This window comes from Bison bison, unplaced genomic scaffold (assembly GCF_000754665.1).
Source record: "Bison bison bison isolate TAMUID 2011002044 unplaced genomic scaffold, Bison_UMD1.0 scf7180017864118, whole genome shotgun sequence".
Classification (NCBI taxonomy): domain Eukaryota; kingdom Metazoa; phylum Chordata; class Mammalia; order Artiodactyla; family Bovidae; genus Bison; species Bison bison.
Window position 1 is genome coordinate 2,442,443 of NW_011494690.1, and position 17,144 is coordinate 2,459,586.

General features: G+C 38.3%; 1 protein-coding gene across 2 annotated transcripts in view; it reads left to right on the plus strand.

Annotated features, from left to right (window-relative positions):
* TRPM7 (transient receptor potential cation channel, subfamily M, member 7) overlaps positions 1-17,144 on the plus strand; it is a 113,823-nt gene that overhangs the window by 7,945 nt on the left and 88,734 nt on the right. For both annotated transcript variants that reach the window (XR_825219.1, XM_010839499.1), the window contains exons 2-3: positions 11,184-11,263; positions 15,421-15,459. Coding sequence is in view for 1 of the 2 variants with exons in the window: in XM_010839499.1 (XP_010837801.1) it covers positions 11,184-11,263; positions 15,421-15,459 (119 nt within the window). In the remaining variant the exon portion in view is untranslated. The remainder of the gene's footprint in view (positions 1-11,183; positions 11,264-15,420; positions 15,460-17,144) is intronic.

Consider the following 17,144-nt stretch of genomic DNA (forward strand, 5'->3'; position numbering starts at 1 on the left):
AGGGAAAGAGACACGTGTACCCCAATGTTCATCGCAGCACTGTTTATAATAGCCAGGACATGGAAGCAACCTAGATGTCCATCAGCAGATGAATGGATAAGAAAGCTGTGGTACATATACACAATGGAGTATTACTCAGCCATTAAAAAGAATACATTTGAATCAGTTCTAATGAGGTGGATGAAACTGGAGCCTGTTATACAGAGTGAAGTAAGCCAGAAGGAAAAACATAAATACAGTATACTAACGCATATATATGGAATTTAGAAAGATGGTAACAATAACCCTGTGTACGAGACAGCAAAAGAGACACTGATGTATAGAACAGTCTTATGGACTCTGTGGGAGAGGGAGAGGGTGGGAAGATTTGGGAGAATGACATTGAAACATGTAAAATATCATGTATGAAACGAGTTGCCAGTCCAGGTTCAATGCACGATACTGGATGCTTGGGGCTAGTGCACTGGGACGACCCAGAGGGATGGTATGGGGAGGGAGGAGGGAGGAGGGTTCAGGATGGGGAACACATGTATACCTGTAGTGGATTCATTTCGATATTTGGCAAAACTAATACAATTATGTAAAGTTTAAAAATAAAATAAAATTAAAAAAATAAAAAAAAACCATAAAAAAAATAAATAAAATACTGTACTAGTTTCATGTGTACAGCATAGTGATGCAATATTTTTATAGATTATACTCCATTTAAAGTTATTATAAAATAAAGGATATAGTCCCTGTGCTGCACAATATATCCTTATAGCTTATTGTTTTGTTTTGTTTTTTCATTTTAATGAAATTAGGTTTTGGAGATTGTCATGTTGATACATGTAAGGTTTAGTTTATCCCTTTGAGCTGCTATATATTATTCCATTGTAGGAATAAAAATAAATAAATATAAAATGTTATCCATTTTACTATTGGGCATTTAGGTTGTTTGCAGTTTTTTATTACTGATGTAACATTCTTGTGTGTATCGTGAGAATTTTTCTAGGAAGTATATAAATAGAATTGCTGGGTCACAGGGTAGGTGCATCTTGAACTTTGTAGGTATTGCTGGAGTGTTGAGTAAAGTAGTTGTGCAGTTTCCACTCCCTCTAGAACTGTGTAAAATTCCCTTTCTTTTTTCCAACATCTTTGCCAACGTTTAATTGCTTAGGTTCTTCTGTTTTGCCCGACCCATAAATGTAAAGTAGTTCCTCATTGTTCTAATTTACATGTCCCTGGCCATGAATAATGTTGTTGCTTTTTTGGGAATGAATAATGTTGTGTGTCATTTCAGGTTAAAAGTTTTTGGCTATGGTTACTTTCCTTCTGGTGAATTCCCTTTGCTCAGTTTTCTAATGAATTACATTTTTCTTCTTTACTTGTAGAAGTTCTGTATGTAGTCTGGACAGTATTTTTTATTGTTTGTTTTTTGTTTTATGAGCTACAAATATCTTCTCCAGTCTCTAACTTGTTAAGTTTTTATTTTGTTAATGGTGGACTATTTACTTGTTTTTAGATTGTTGATGTATATTGGTTTTCAGTGTAATAAGTTATCAGTATTTGAGCGACTGATCTGATCTGATCTGATCTGATTTTCTTTATAGCCTGAACTTTCGCTTATCTTGAAGTCATAAAGCTATTTATTTATTTTTGGTAGAAGTTGTAAAGTTTTGCTTTTTCACATTATGACTTAACCCATCTAGTATTCATTTTGGATTCTAGTGTAGTGGTTCGTATACATATAATAATCATACTGTCTCCTGATTTGTACTGCTCTCTCTGAAATCGCTGGGTCGTGTCCAACTCTTTGCAACCCCATGGATGGTAGCCTACAAGGCTCCTCTGTCCATGGGATTCGCCAGGCAAGAATACTGGAGTGGATTGCCATTTCTTCCTCCAGGGGATCTTCCCACCCAGGGATCGAACCCAGGTCTCCTGAATTGCAGGCAGATGCTTTACCCTCCAAGCCATCAGGGAAGCCCATTGCTCTCTCTAGCACTCACCAACTTTTCTTAAGTGCAAGTTCCTGTTTTCCAAGTGATATATTCCATTATTCTGTTTGTCTTTTTTGTCAATGTATTTATTTGGATTTTTAGTAATCTTTAGGTGTCTACATAAAATTTCTTGACTTTGTATAAGAAATTAAATTTTTTGCCAACATATGTATCATCCTTTTTCTCATAAAACAATAAGTTTTGATCCCTTTTCATTTTAATAAAAGTTCTTTATGGTAAAATGATAAATTATTCTGAGTTAGACTTTATTTAGAATACTTGAGAAATTACTGCTGTTTGAGCTAAATTAAAGTTGGTCACTTTTTAGACTCAGTGTCTGATCTTCAGTTATTTAATATGTTGGACTCCATGGAATGACACAGTGGCAACTGCTCATACTTAACTTTATCAGACATTTTCTATCTTTTAAATTGGAGCAGTACTGTAGTGGTAAGCAGGTAGGGTAGCAATCTCCATGAGGTCAGCAGGGCAGCAAAACCAACAGAAAATAAGATTAAATGTAGAAGTTGGACTCTCTTTGCAGACACAGTCATGGTATGAATCTGATTCTTTTTATTTATTTTTGGCAAAAGTCTAACAGTTTATTGGAGCAGACTAGAAAAGTAGTCACTAAAATGACAAAAACAATTTTTTAAAAAACTTTTGATTTTATATTGAAAACAATTAACCAAGTTTTATTTTTTAATGTGTAAAACTTTGCCAACTATTTATTAGTCCACAGAAGCTTTTCAGCAGTGTCTTTAAAACCTGTTCGGAGAGTTCACATCTGAATTATCAGTAATATCTAATTAGTTAAGTGATTGGCAGCCTTTTAAGCATAAGAGCAGAACTCTATAGAGTAGGGGCCTGAGTGCCAGGTCTCCTACAGAGGAAATCAAAGAATGCCAGCCATTTTCAACATTTTGCTTCAAGCTAGCCTTAAGTTTTCTTTGTCATTATGCCTTTGCTGACGGACATGTTGTCCAATGTACAGAATTACCACAGAACTCAGAATTTCTACATCTGTAGTTTCATTTAACTTTTGTAAGCTGTTGCAGTTTATTAGTAGGCAAGCTTCCTTTTAATTTGATTGGCTTTTCTTTTGAATATGGTCACATTTTCCTGTTTCTTCTTATATCTACTAATTTTTGATTATACATAGATGTTGTGAATGTTATCTTGGAGAGACTGTGAGTTCTGTTTTAGTCCTCTGAAGATTATTGATTTTCTCTTTTAAAGTAGTTGCTACCGATTGAATGTTTATGTCTTCCCAAAATTCAGTGTTGATGTTATTTAAAGACAGGGCTTTGGGAAAGTAGTTAGAATTAGAGGGGGTCATGAAGGTGGGGTCATTATACAAAGAGACCAGAGAGCTTGCTCCCTATCCCCACCTTGTGAGGACACAGTGAAAAGACAGCTGTCTGCAATCCAGGGAGGGGGCTCTCAGATGCAGACCTTATTGGCCCCTTAATCTTGAATTCCAGTTTCTAGAACTTGGAGCAAATGAGTTTTGGTTGTTGAAACCAAAGTTGTCTTATTGTATTTGTATGGCAGTCAGGCTTCCCCACTCCAGTACTCTTGCCTGGAAAATCCCATGGATGGAGGAGCCTGGTAGGCTACAGTCCATGGGGTCGCTAAGAGTCGGACACGACTAAGCGACTTCACTTTCACTCTTCACTTTCATGCATTGGAGAAGGAAATGGCAACCCACTCCAGTGTTCTTGCCTGGAGAATCCCAGGGACGGGGAAGCCTGGTTGGGCTGCTGTCTATGGGGTCGCACAGAGTCGGATACGACTGATGCGACGCGGCAGCAGCAGCAGCAGGCTTCCCTGGTGGCTCAGAGGTTAAAGCGTCTGCCTCCAATGCGGGAGACCCGGCTTCCATCCTGGGTCGGGAAGATCCCCCGGAGAAGGAAATGTTAACCCACTCCAGTATTCTTGCCTGGAGAATCCCATGGACGGAGGAGCCTGGTAGGCTACAGTCCACGGGATCTCAAAGAGTCAGACACGACTGAGCGACTTCACTTCACTTCACTTTTCACTTCATTGCAGTCAGAGCACATTAGGATAGTAGTTGATTAACCTGACTGTACTCAAATTCCAAACTCTGACTCCTTCAATGGGCAGTAAAAATATCTGTTCAGTTAGTTACTCTATTCTTAACTGACCTGCTTGGAATCTGCCCCATGTATGCATGCTTCATGGGTCAGCTAGATTTCAGCAGTGTTAATATGCAGTATTTAGGGTTCCCTTTTTTTGTGACTCTGTCCTATGCAGGACTTTTCCCATCACTTTCCAGCTGCTGTTGTCACCTCTAAGTTTGTATTCTGGTTCTTCAAGCCAGTAAAACTATGGAATTTCTATTGGAGTTTTAGCTACTTAAGTAGGTATGCAGTGGGGCCTCTCTTAGCCATAAAATAGGAAACTCACTCAGTACTGTTCCTTTATCCTGAATACAAACTTCATCTGATTCCTTCCTGTTTTGGTTGCCTGTTCAGTGCTGCTAAGTAGTTTTCTTTTTTTTAATTTTTATTTTATCCTGAGTTTATGGTTATTATCTTTGGAGCTTTAGTCCAATAGAAGCTCCATAGCTGGAGGCTCCTTTCTAATATTAATATATAGAATTGTTGGGTGTATTTAGTTGTAAAAATAGATTGATTTTCAGTGTTACCTTGAAGTAGAACTTTTAAAGCAGTCCTTTTTTTTCCCCCTCAATTTTCACTATCAGTATCTAGTCAAGAAGGATGTGCTGGTACTGATTTGTTTGAAGAGTAGAATGTGGTTAGTAGACTTCTTTGTAGCATATATGCCCCTTATTACTAGGAGACAGGAGGAATCTAAAATTGAATTTTGAAGCATTGTTGAGATATGACTGTGTGGGGCGCATTTTGCTAAAAACATGGATCATAATCTTCAGAGCAACTTTGTGAGATAGGTATATTATTCTATTTTATGGGTGAGGAAACAGAAGTTCAGACACTTAAGGTTGCATTAATAGAATAACCAACAATGAACAGGTTATTCTGAACTCCAGAATCTGATCTCTTTTACCACTGAAGATCACGTTTCCTTCTTTTGCTAACATTCTGTGGTTATAGTTTTTACTTTATCTAGAACATTTAAGTTTAGGAATTTTCAGATTTGTGTTTGTAGTGTGCCATCTTTTGGTAAAATACAGTAATGCAGTCTAGCAAAATAAGGATAAAATTAGGAATTTTTATATGTATTTATAATCCAGGGCACATTTTATTGGATTCTTGATTGTAGAGCAGAAGCTCAGAATTTCAAAAATTGTAGAAACCTATTATTGGGAATGATTTGCCATTATCAGCTGGGATATGTCACTGTCAGGCATAGGAAGCCAATCCCTAGTGTAATCAATGAATGCCATAAATGACAAAACTGCTGTGTATGGGGAGAATATATTTATATTTGGTGTTTACACAAACAGGAGAGATGGTAAACTTGAAATAAACTTGGTGAATAATGAAGGTAGGGGAAACTGTGATAGTCTTGAAGCGTGGTAATGTTTTTGTATGTCTCTGTAGGCACAAAATTTGATAAAAATTTGTGAACATCAGAGTGACACTATTTAAGTGACTTAACCAGTTCAGTTCAGTCGCTCAGTCGTGTCCGACTCTGCATGTGACCCCATGAATCGCAGCACGCCAGGCCTCCCTGTCCATCACCATCTCCCGGAGTTCACTCAAACTCACGTCCATCGAGTCAGTGATACCATCCAGCCATCTCATCCTCTATCGTCCCCTTCTCCTCCTGCCCCCATCCCTCCCAGCATCAGAGTCTTTTCCAATGAGTCAACTCTTTGCATGAAGTGCCCAAAGTACTGGAGTTTCAGCTTTAGCATCAGTCCTTCCAAAGAAATCCCAGGGCTGATCTCCTTCAGAATGGACTGGTTGGATCTCCTTGCAGTCCAAGGGACTCTCAAGAGTCTTCTCCAACACCACAGTTCAAAAGCATCAATTCTTCAGTGCTCAGCTTTCTTCACAGTTCAACTCTCACATCCATACATGACCACAGGAAAAACCATAGCCTTGACTAGACGGACCTTTGTTGGCAAGGGTTTACTAAAGTTTTGGATGGATTTGTCAGAGACTACTATGAAAGATTTGAAGTTGTGAAGAGATAGTACTGGCTGTTTGTTTATTATTTTTAATAAGAGTGATAAAATGAAACTAACTATGAGTACATTTGTACCAGTCCTGCAATTTAACGATGTACCTGTTTGGGTAGTTTTATATTTTATCGTAATAGACAAATGAGTACCGAAAGAAAGTGAAAGTGTTAGCTGCTCAGTTGTGTCCTACTCTTTGCCACCTCATGGACTGTAGCCCGCCAGGCTCCTCTGTCCATGGAATTCTCCAGACAAGAATACTGGAGTAGTTAGCCATTCTCTTCTCCAGGGGATCTTCCTAACAAAGGCATTGAACCCATGTCTCTGCATTGCAGCCAGATCCTTTACCGTCTGAGGCACCAGGGAAGCCCTAAATGAGTACTAGAAGGGACTCAAGTGTTTTAAGTTGTTGGTGATTGAAAGTGACCATTTCTGGGGAAAGAAGCTAGGTATATGTACTCGAACACTGGATATTTTTTTCCTCAGTAATGTTTACATTTCATGTTTACATCTATTTATTTAATGCCTTTTCTATTGAAATTCCTGCAGAAAAAAATAACTTTGTTCATGTACATCTGAGACTCTTTAGCCCCATCTTGTTTTTCCTGTCTTTAGAAAGCAACTCTTAATACAAGGGTCTACTGGGATTGTAGGCCTGGTAGAAGGGGCGCTAATTATATCCAAGAAACAGTGCAGGGGAAGACTCTGAAGGACATGGCATAGACTTGTTAGATGGAATTGGCTCAGTGGAATTGTGAGATTTTTTTGTGGGACGCTTTTGTGAGATTTAGAGCATGGGTTGGCAAACTATGCCATGTATACCAACTCTGGCCAAGGCCTGTTCTGGCCAGGGCCTGAGCTCAGAATGGTTCCTATATTTTTTAGTGGTTGAAAAACAAAACAGTAGGTGATAGAGGCAGTAAGTGGTCCAAAAAGCCTAAAATATTTACCATTTGGCTCTTAATAGAAAAAATTTGTTGATTGCCCATATAGAGTATAGCCGTACTTCTCTAAGTACAAGTCGCTCAGTCGTGTCCGACTCTTTGCGACCCTATGCCTGAATACTGGGGTGGGTGGCTGTGTCCTCCTCCAGGGGATCTTCCTGAACCAGCATCTCTTACTTCTACTGCATTGGCAGGGAGGTTTTTTACCGCTAGTGTGCCCCTTGGAAACCCCACTGTTGTGAATGGAGTATTCTATGAGTTCCATCAGGTAAAACTGACTGATAGTGTTTAAGTCTACTCTGTTCTTTCTAGTTTTCTGCCTACTTATCCAATCAAGAAAAAGAGGAGGGGGGGAAAAGGGGCTGTGCATTGTACAAGATTGCATTTCTTAACCTTTATCTAAGCCGTATATTTTCAAGTTCTCCCTAAGATGTTTTCCTCTTGACAAAACTCCTTAAAAAGGTCCACTGTATTGTTAATTAATAAATTTGCTCCTGTTGTGTTCACTTTTCACCCATCTTTCATTCATGCTGTAGGCTTTAGGCCTATGCTCATGAATTGCAAATAATTTAGTTTTTTAAAAAACATGTAGTTCATACTGAAGCAATCTGAGTGCGTCTCATGCTTGTATATTGCTGCTGTTTTAGTGTGTTATTTGCATATGTTGAATGTTTAGTTCTAGAGTCTGATTTTGATGGACTTCATTACTGTATCATGGGACTGAGCTGCCTTTTTGTTTGCAAATAAGCTCACAGAGAGAAATTCCAAACAAATCTTTTGTCTTGCTTTAACAACCAGTAAAAATATAGCAGTAAGTACAATCACTGAGCTGTTCTCCCCCACCCCAGCACAGTTCCAGTTTTTCTAAAAGAGAGAAGCAACCCTTTAAAAGATAAATCACAGTATAATTTTTGTTATTATAAACCCATTTTTATAATTTAAAATTTTATTTATTAATTTGGCCATGCCAGGTCTTAGTTGCAGCACTCAGAATCTTTAGGTGCAACGTGTGAAGAAATGTAGTTTTCTTGGCCAGGGATTGAACCCAGGCCCCCTACATTGGGACATGGAGTCTTTAGCCACTGGACCACCAGGGAAGTCCCTGCATTTAAAAAATAAATATTTATTTATTTTTGGCTCTGGTGCATCTTTGTTGCTGAGAGGGCTTTTCTTTAGTTGTGGCGAGCAGGGGCTACTCTCTAGTTGCGGCTTCTCATTGTGGCTGCCTTTCTTGTTGAGAGCACAGGCTCTAGGGCACATGGGCTTTAGTAGTTGCAGCACGTGGGCTCATCCTCTGTGGCACCCGGGCTCTAGCGCACAGGCTCAGTAGTTGTGGCGCACCGGCTTAGTTGCTCCGTGGCATATGGGATCTTCCCAGACCGTGGAGAGAACCTGTGTCTTTGGCACTGGCAGGCAGATTCTTTACCCCTGAGCCACCAGGGAAGCCCCCTGTGATTTTTAATAATAGAAGAGGAGCATGATAAAAATTTCATGAGTTTAAAGTGTAAGTTAGTTTTAGTAAAAATTCAACCTCACATCATCATGTATTAGAACAGCCTACCAAATGATTATTTTTAAAGTTACAAACAGAAGTCACATGAATAAATGTCTCCCAGTCCAGATGCGCTGCCTACCTTCAGTGTACTATGGTTCTGGAGTGGGAGAAGGGTGTAGGATAGCAGTAATATCAGAAATCTGACTGACATGGCCAGATCTTTTAGTTGTCAGGACAGTGCTCTCACTGTGATCCTGGGGATGGTTCCATTGTTTTGTAGTTGCATAAGCAGTAGAGGGAATCGTGATTGCATATCCTAAATAGTGTAAGCCTCTTTGGTGGGCACATTTGCTTCAATTTTCTGAGTGAAATGAGAAGTAGGTCATCAGTTGAGAATAAGAATGGTGAATGAGGGTTGGAGGTTTGAGGAGAGGAGGAGATAGTGTGAAATCGTATAGGAGAATGAGAAAATGGACATCATTAAGGGATGTTTGTGGTTTTAAAGTGAAATCAAAAGGTGTTGTTTTGTTTGTTTTTTCCTGTAGTCGTATTAACATAGGCAGTTATGGAATGGATGAGGAATTGGATTGAATCAGGATTGGGTTTGCCGGGTGTATTCTTAGTTCAGTAAAACTGAAGAGAGTCCTATTTTTTTTTTTTTCCCCCATGAGAGATATGTAGGTAAAGCAGATTCTTCAAAGGAATATCAGACTTTAGTTAGAATAAGAATGTGGTGGAGGGACTGTGTTAATTGAGCTTTAGGGTGTAGGACATTTTCCTGATGAAGGGTCATGGGTTCTAGAGGGCATTCTGTGAGTTTTAAAAAATTTGTTTATTTACTTTTGACTGTACTGGGTCTGCAGTCACTGTGCACAGGGTTTCTTTAGTTGTGGCAAGTGGGGGCTACTCTTCTTTGAATTGCATGACTTCTCATTGCACAATGGGCTCTAGGCACATGGGCTTCAGTAGTTGGAGCTGCCAAGCTCTAGAGCATAGGCTCAGTAGTTGTGGCACACTGGCTTAATTGCTCTGTGGCATGTGGGATCTTCCCAGATCAGGAATCAGACCCGTGTCCCCTGCATTGGCAGGTGGATTCTTAACCATTGGACCACCAGGGAAGTCCCCATCCTGTGGTTTTTGTAACTAGGGGATCATGGTACACTGCTTAAGTGTACCATTCACTTAAGCATGGATCACTGCTTTAGTGAATGTATTTAAAGGAGAACCATTGACCTAGAAAATGGACATTTTGAATGAAGAGACAGAATTTTGCGACCAGAATTAGATTAAAGGATATGCTAAGGTTTATGATTAGAATATCTAAAGGATTTGAGAGGAACCTGCAAACTTCACCATCATAATTCTGTTTAGAATATCTCTTCTCCTAGGGGCTTCTTTTTTTGTTGTTTTTGATTTGGCCCCCTGGTTGGCTTATGGGATCTAATTTTTCCAACTAGGCTTGTACCCTTTGCATTGGAAACTCCCCTGCCTAACCACTGAACTGTAGAGGTTTCATTAAGGAGTATAGGCTCTTCCTTTTTGTATTGTCCTGGTAAGAAAGAGGCAGATAGAGAAGGGAAAAGAGATTCTGATAGAGAGCATGCTAATATCTATATTTAATATATAGTAATATCTATAGACATATTAGATATATAATTAATATTTTCTATATATCTAACATATATGTTATATGGAGGATGAAGCTCAAGATCTTTAATCTACTCAGTCCTAATTTGTGGAGTTTCACCTTTTTCAATATATAATGCCCCATCTCTTTCTAATCAGTCACCAGTAGTAGGGTACAGAGGCTAGGGATCCAAGCAAAAACTTAAGTAGTGGTATAAACAGTAATTTTTAAAAACCTTTTAAACTTGAAATTGTTTCAGACTTACAGTAATTGAAGGAAATGTGTTAATCTTCCACTGTGATCCTAGATTTGTCGTACTCTCCCTGTTAATTTTTGTGCTGTATTCATTTTAGGACTGTCATATATAAGATTGTTCTAACAATCTGGTGAATCATACATTTGAAATCATGTAGTAACCTATTGCTGTCTAGCATCTCTTTTTTTCTAGTATTATTTTTCTTTTGATTAGAATTTGCTTGATGCATTTTTGGGTGCCTGTGCCATTAGCCATTCCATGCCCCTGTACTTTAGGTATTTATCTTAGAAACAGAACAGAATATATCTAGGGGTTTCTTTTGGCTGTGTCATGCAGCCTGTGGGATCTTAGTTCCCAGACCAGGGCTCAGAGGACCCAACTTGCGCCCCCTTCAGTGGAAGCACAAAGTCTTAGCCACGGGAATGCTTGGCAGGTCTCTGACAGTCACTTCTAATTGGCTGTAAAATGATCCACTTCCCAGGATCGTACCAGCCCCTCTTGAGGTTTTTGGCTCTGCATAGCACTGTTGATTTAGTATCTGCATAGTACTGTTGATTAGTAGTCTCAAACTCAGTGGATTTAAATGGAATGATTCTCATATTTTAGGTGTGCTGTCATCAGTAAACATGTTATATGTAATAAATAGTGAACTAAAAATGGAATTTTTTAATGTATTTTTTATTAAATTTTTCTTTGTAATATTAATTGGTTAATTTATAAACAGTCTTTTTAAACTTTCTGTTTTAGTCCCAGAAATCCTGGATAGAAAGCACTTTGACCAAGAGGGAATGTGTATATATCATACCAAGTTCCAAAGACCCTCACAGGTAAGTATACTTCTCTTTATTCTGAATTCTTATAGAAATTTAGATGTAAATTACATTGCTATTTTATTAAAAACTAAAGTTATTAATTATTTGTAGTTACTGTTGGGTGAAGGAAATGGCAACCCACTTCAGTATCCTTGCCTAGAGAATCCTGTGGACAGAGGAGCTTGGTGGGCTGCTGTCCATAGAGTCGCAAAGAGTCGGACACAACTGAAGCGACTTAGCATGCATGCATGCATTGGAGAAGGAAATGGCGACCCACTCCAGTGTTCTTGCCTGGAAAATCCCAGGAACAGAGGGGCCTGGTGGGCTGCTGTCTGTGGGGTTGCACAGAGTTGGATATGACTGAAGCGACTTAGCAGCAGCAGCAGTTACTGTTAATTTTTGTGTTTACTGTTAATCTTTTAGGATTAGGAGGAGATAGTAGTAGCAAGATATCAGCATTCTGCAGTTTTTAATTGGAGAAGGCAATGGCATCCCACTTCAGTGCTCTTGCCTGGAAAACCCCATGGACAGAGAAGCCTGGTAGGCTGCAGTCCATGGGATCGCTAAGAGTCGGGAACTACTGAGCAACTTCACTTTCACTTTTCACTTTCATGCATTGGAGAAGGAAATGGCAACCCACTCCAGTGTTCTGGCCTGGAGAATCCCAGGGACAGGGGAGCCTGGTGGGCTGCCGTCTATGGGGTCTCACAGAGTCGGACACGACTGAAGTGACTTAGCAGTAGCAGCAGTTCTTAATGACATTTCACAACATGAAACCTCTCATTCAGAGTATTCTTCCTTCCCTGATCTTCCCCCATATCATACTAGTGTATTACAAAGATCAGACAGTTAAGTCTCTTTTTTAAAAATTTGATTTATTGATACTGAGAACTTAAAAAGTTTATGTATCTGTTTAAGGGGCATCTATTGAGTACCCAACACTATAGTTTATGCTGAAGAAACCAGTATGAACCTAATGGTTGCTATTTTTGTTTGCCAGTATGTAGCTGCAGATGAGCACCTATTGGGAAACCCGTCACCAGGAATTTGTTGGCATTTCTGATTGTCCTTTGGTCTTAAAAATGGCATTGATAATAGAAAAAAAATTTAAGTAAAGGACATGAGTTAGAATTCAAGAAAAAGATCTCTTGAGGTATTTATTGAAGAAACATTTTTCCTAATTTTCTTCTTTTTTCTGAGACCTAAAAATAGCAAAAAGCTTAAAAGGGTACCTCAAAGATATACTTACTTCCTGGACTACAAAACACTTTTCTTCACAGGCACTTAGGACAAATTAATTGAAAAAGGTGTTTACTGGAGTTTTTAGTCATCTTACCGTTCCTGTCTCCTGTTAAACCTTGTCTTCTATGCAGTTATCTTCTCTACAGCTTTTACTTCCATTTGATATATGGCTCTTATGCCAAGTAAGCAATCTTTTATTAACTATTTTAAGTTACAGTATGTGTGTGTTCAGTCGCTCAGTCATGTCTGACTCTTTGCTGCCCTATGGATTGTAGCCCGCCAGGCTTCTCTGTCCATGGGATTCTCCAGGCCAGGAGTACTAGAGTGGGTTGCCATTTCCTTCTTCAGGGGATCGTCTCGACCCAGGGATCAAACTGGTGTTTCCTGTGTTGGCAGGCAGGTTCTTTAACCACTGAGCCACCTGGGAAGCCCAGTCTTTTATTAATTGATGTATATTAAGTTATAGCACCTGTCCCTATTATTATGATATCATAGTGAATTCTCGGTAAATGTTTGTTGAATAGAATTTCTAAATATTTTGTTTGTATATTACGTAAACCTTCTGTTTGAAATTCAACATTTCTTTTTATATTAATGGCAAAAAAATTTTAGTATCTGTCTCATTTATACAAATTTTCATTGTAAGAGAAATGTGCATGATAAATTTTGCAAACTTGAGATGTAGAAAGTTGGCTGAATATTCAGAGTATCAAAACATGAAGACAGTCATTAATAACATTTATTGCGCCTATTTTTAATCTTTACTCAATGCATAGCTTTTGTTTTTAAAATATTGCTAAATTCAGTCTATATGTAAAACATTGTATCTGTTTTTTTTTTAACAAAATGTTATAGTAACTTTATTTTTCCATAATATCCCTTTAAGAGTAGTAGTTAATACTCTGTTGGTCTATATACAGTTCATGTGCATATCCTGCTATTGGGCACTTGAGTTGTTTTCAATTTTGAGCCTATTTTAAATTAAAATTAGGTAGTAATGGAGGTCTTAGTGGATAAAAACTATTTTTGTGTTTCAAGTTTTATTCCCCCTTAATATATATAATGCCAAAAAACTTTCCAAAAGATTAAAGAATATGATGTACATTGTCACCAGTAGTGACGAGAATGCCTGAATATTGATTAATGTTAGCCCTCATCTTCAAGAAAGTGATTAACAGAAAATTACGTATTAAATTTGCATTTATTTGATCACCATTAAGAAAACATTTTTTGTATTCTTTAATATTCCCCCAATTTTTAGTAATTTCTGTAAATGTCTTTTTAGATCGTTAAAATAGATAACCTTAGTGTCTCTTTCAATCATTACTCTGTGATTTATCTGAATTTCATACTAGTTATTAAAGATGGGTTTTGTTATAATATCATGTTTTTTAATCAGAGAGCACCAATGACATTTCCCAGGTCACATTGTTCTTTGTTCTTAATTGTTGCATCCTTACTAATTATATATCTGGATCATAATTTTAATATTCCCTGATTGATGGACATTTTAGCTAACCTGTTTTCTTTTTTGCTATTAGACAAAAGTATTCTGTAGTGAATAACTTTATTTTACACATATTCTATAGATATTTTTAACCTTTACTCTTAAGTACTGGAATTAAAGTTTGAGAGTACATTTTTCGTTTTGATGAGTTTTGCCAAATTGCCCTCCATTTGTACTCCTACCAGCAGATATAAGACTACTTTCTTCTATATTCATACCAAGACATTGTCTTAAAGGATTAAATAATTTTCTTCCAATCAAATATCTTTTCATATGTATGTTTTTACTTTGAATTATCTGTTCATATGGACTTCCTAGGTGGCTCTGTGGTAAAGAGTCCATCTGCCAGTGCAGGAGATGCAGGGGACATTGGTTCAATTCTTGGGTCAGGAAGATCCCCTGGAACAGGAAATGACAGCCCACTCCAGTATTCTTGCCTGAGAAATACCATGGACAGAGAAGCCTGGTGGGCCACAGTCCAGGGGTTGCAGAGTGTACACGACCGAGTGACTGAGCACACATGCATATATCTGTTCATATATTTTCCCATTTTATATTGATTTGATAAATATATTAGGGAAGCGAATACACTTTTTATATTATATATTCAGTTCAGTCGCTCAGTCGTGTCTGACTCTTTGCGACCCCATGAATCGCAGCATGCCAGGCCTCCCTGTCCATCACCAACTCCCGAAGTTCACTGAAACTCATGTCCATCGAGTCAGTGATGCCATCCAGCCATCTCATCCTCTGTCGTCCCCTTCTCCTCCTGCCCCTAATCCCTCCCAGCATCAGAGTCTTTTCCAGTGAGTCAACTCTTTGCATGGGGTGGCCAAAGTGCTGGAGTTTCAGCTTTAGCATCATTCCTTCCAAGGAACACCCAGGACTCATCTCCTTTAGAATGGACTGGTTGGATCTCCTTGAAGTCCAAAGGACTCTCAAGAGTCTTCTCCAACACCACAGTTCAAAAGCATCAACTCTTTAGCGTTCAGCTTTCTTCACAGTCCAACTCTCACATCCATACATGACCACTGGAAAAACCATAGCCATTAGGGAAACTTTATATATTATATTTATATTTAATATATTATATTATTAGGGAAGCTAACCTTTTTTCTATAAATATTTTTTCTCAGTTTATCTTTGGACTTTTATTAGTGACGTGTTTTTGCCATATAAATTTTTTTTTTTTTTAATGTAGTTAAATCTGTCTTTTGTGGTTTCTGGGTTTTATGACACAACTAATTGTATTTAAAAAATGAAAACTGAGTTTTTAAAAAAGGTACAAATGACCTAAGATATCTCTTGAAAAATATATAATATTCCTTTGTTTTGTACTTTTTTTAATGGATTATTATAGTTTAGTTTAAATGAGAAGAAAAATGATTTTTCCTTTAAGTAATAGATTTACCTTGTTTTATAGATGCCTTCCAGGATGTCAGATTTGTCAGCAACTTGTCAGGTAAGTATCATAACAATAACAGTATTGCACACATTTTGGAAAATAAAACTAGTATATGAAAAAAGTCAGAATACACTGGGATAAAATTCACAGGCCATTATGTTTAAGCATTACTTAACTCACACTTGGGAGGTAAAGGATTAGGCAGAGTTACTTGAAACTCAAGTGCAGGTGCCTGAGCAGAGTGCTAAAGTTGAATATGAATTAGCTGGTTAAAGATTGAGGAAAGGGATTTGAAGCAGAGAGAACAGTTTGTGGGCAGGCTTGGCAGTGAAAGAGATTATGGTTACGTCAGGAAACTGCAAGCTGTAGAAGGTATTAATAGGATGGATATTGAAAAGATCTGAGTCTTGAGAAATAAATAGGGCCAGATCATTTTAACTTTTTGTATACTATGCCACACAGTTTTGATTTCATGTTAAAAAGATATTATATAGGGAAGTAGATTTTCTTTTTTTTTCCCTCAATAAAAGCAGTTGGCATTTTGAGGAGATTGGATTGAGAGGAAAATATAGTTTGGAAGTTTTTAGAGTAATTCTGGCAAAAAATAAGAGCCTGAATTAAGATACTACCTATGGTAATGAAGAGAAATAGGCATATTTGAAAAGGGGGATCAATCAGATAAACTCAGTAGGATTGGTGGTGTGTGGGGAAAGGGAACATTTGAGGACAGTACCTAAGTTTCTTACTCGGGCAACTAATTAAAGAGTAATGTTATTCTTTAAGATGTGATGAAGGAATGTAAGAGAAAGAAGAGAAGGTCTCCGGTTGGCAGGCTGAACAGCAGAAGTGTATAGAATGAGTTCATTTACATATATTGAATTGTTGTACCATTTCCAGGCCTATTCATTCCTTCCTCTAGATGGGTAGTTCGATCTGGCATCTGTCTTCAGGCTGAAGAGCTTCCTTTAGCTTTTGGTATAATGCTGGTATACTCGATGGACATGGGTTTGGGTGGACTCTGGGAGTTGGTGACGGACAGGGATGCCTGGTGTGCTGCGGTTCATGGGGTTGCAAAGAGTCAGACACAACTGAGTGACTGAACTGAACTGGTATACTGGAGATGAGTTTTCTCAGCTTGGTTTATCTGAAAATATGTTTATTTTAGTCATTTTTGAAGGATGTTTTCCCTGAATATGAAATTTTGAGTTTTCTCATTCCAATGATTTGAAGATACCATTCTGTTGTCTTCTGGCTCTTGTTTCTAGTGGGAAGTCAGCTGTCATTAGTGCAGTGGTTCGTCTGTGTGTAATGGGTCTCTTTTTCCTCTGGCTGTTTTAAGGATTTTTTCCCCTATAATTTTGGTTTTTAACAGCAGGCCTGTGATGTGCCTGAGAATGGTTCTCTTTTTCCTTCTTTTTGAATAAATCTTGAATCAATTCAGTTCAGTTCAGTCTCTCAGTTGTGTCTGACTCTTTGCGACCCCATAAACTGGAGCACTCTAGGCCTCCCTGTCCATCACCAACTCACGGAGTTCACTCAAACTCCTGTCCATCGGGTCGGTGATGCCATCCAGCCATCTCATCCTCTGTCGTCCCCTTCTCCTCCTGCCCCCAATCCGTCCCAGCATCAGAGTCTTTTCCAATGAGTCAACTCTTCACATCAGGTGGCCAAAGTATTGGAGTTTCAGCTTTAGCATCATTCCTTCCAAAGAACACCCAGGACTGATCTCCTTTAGAATGGAC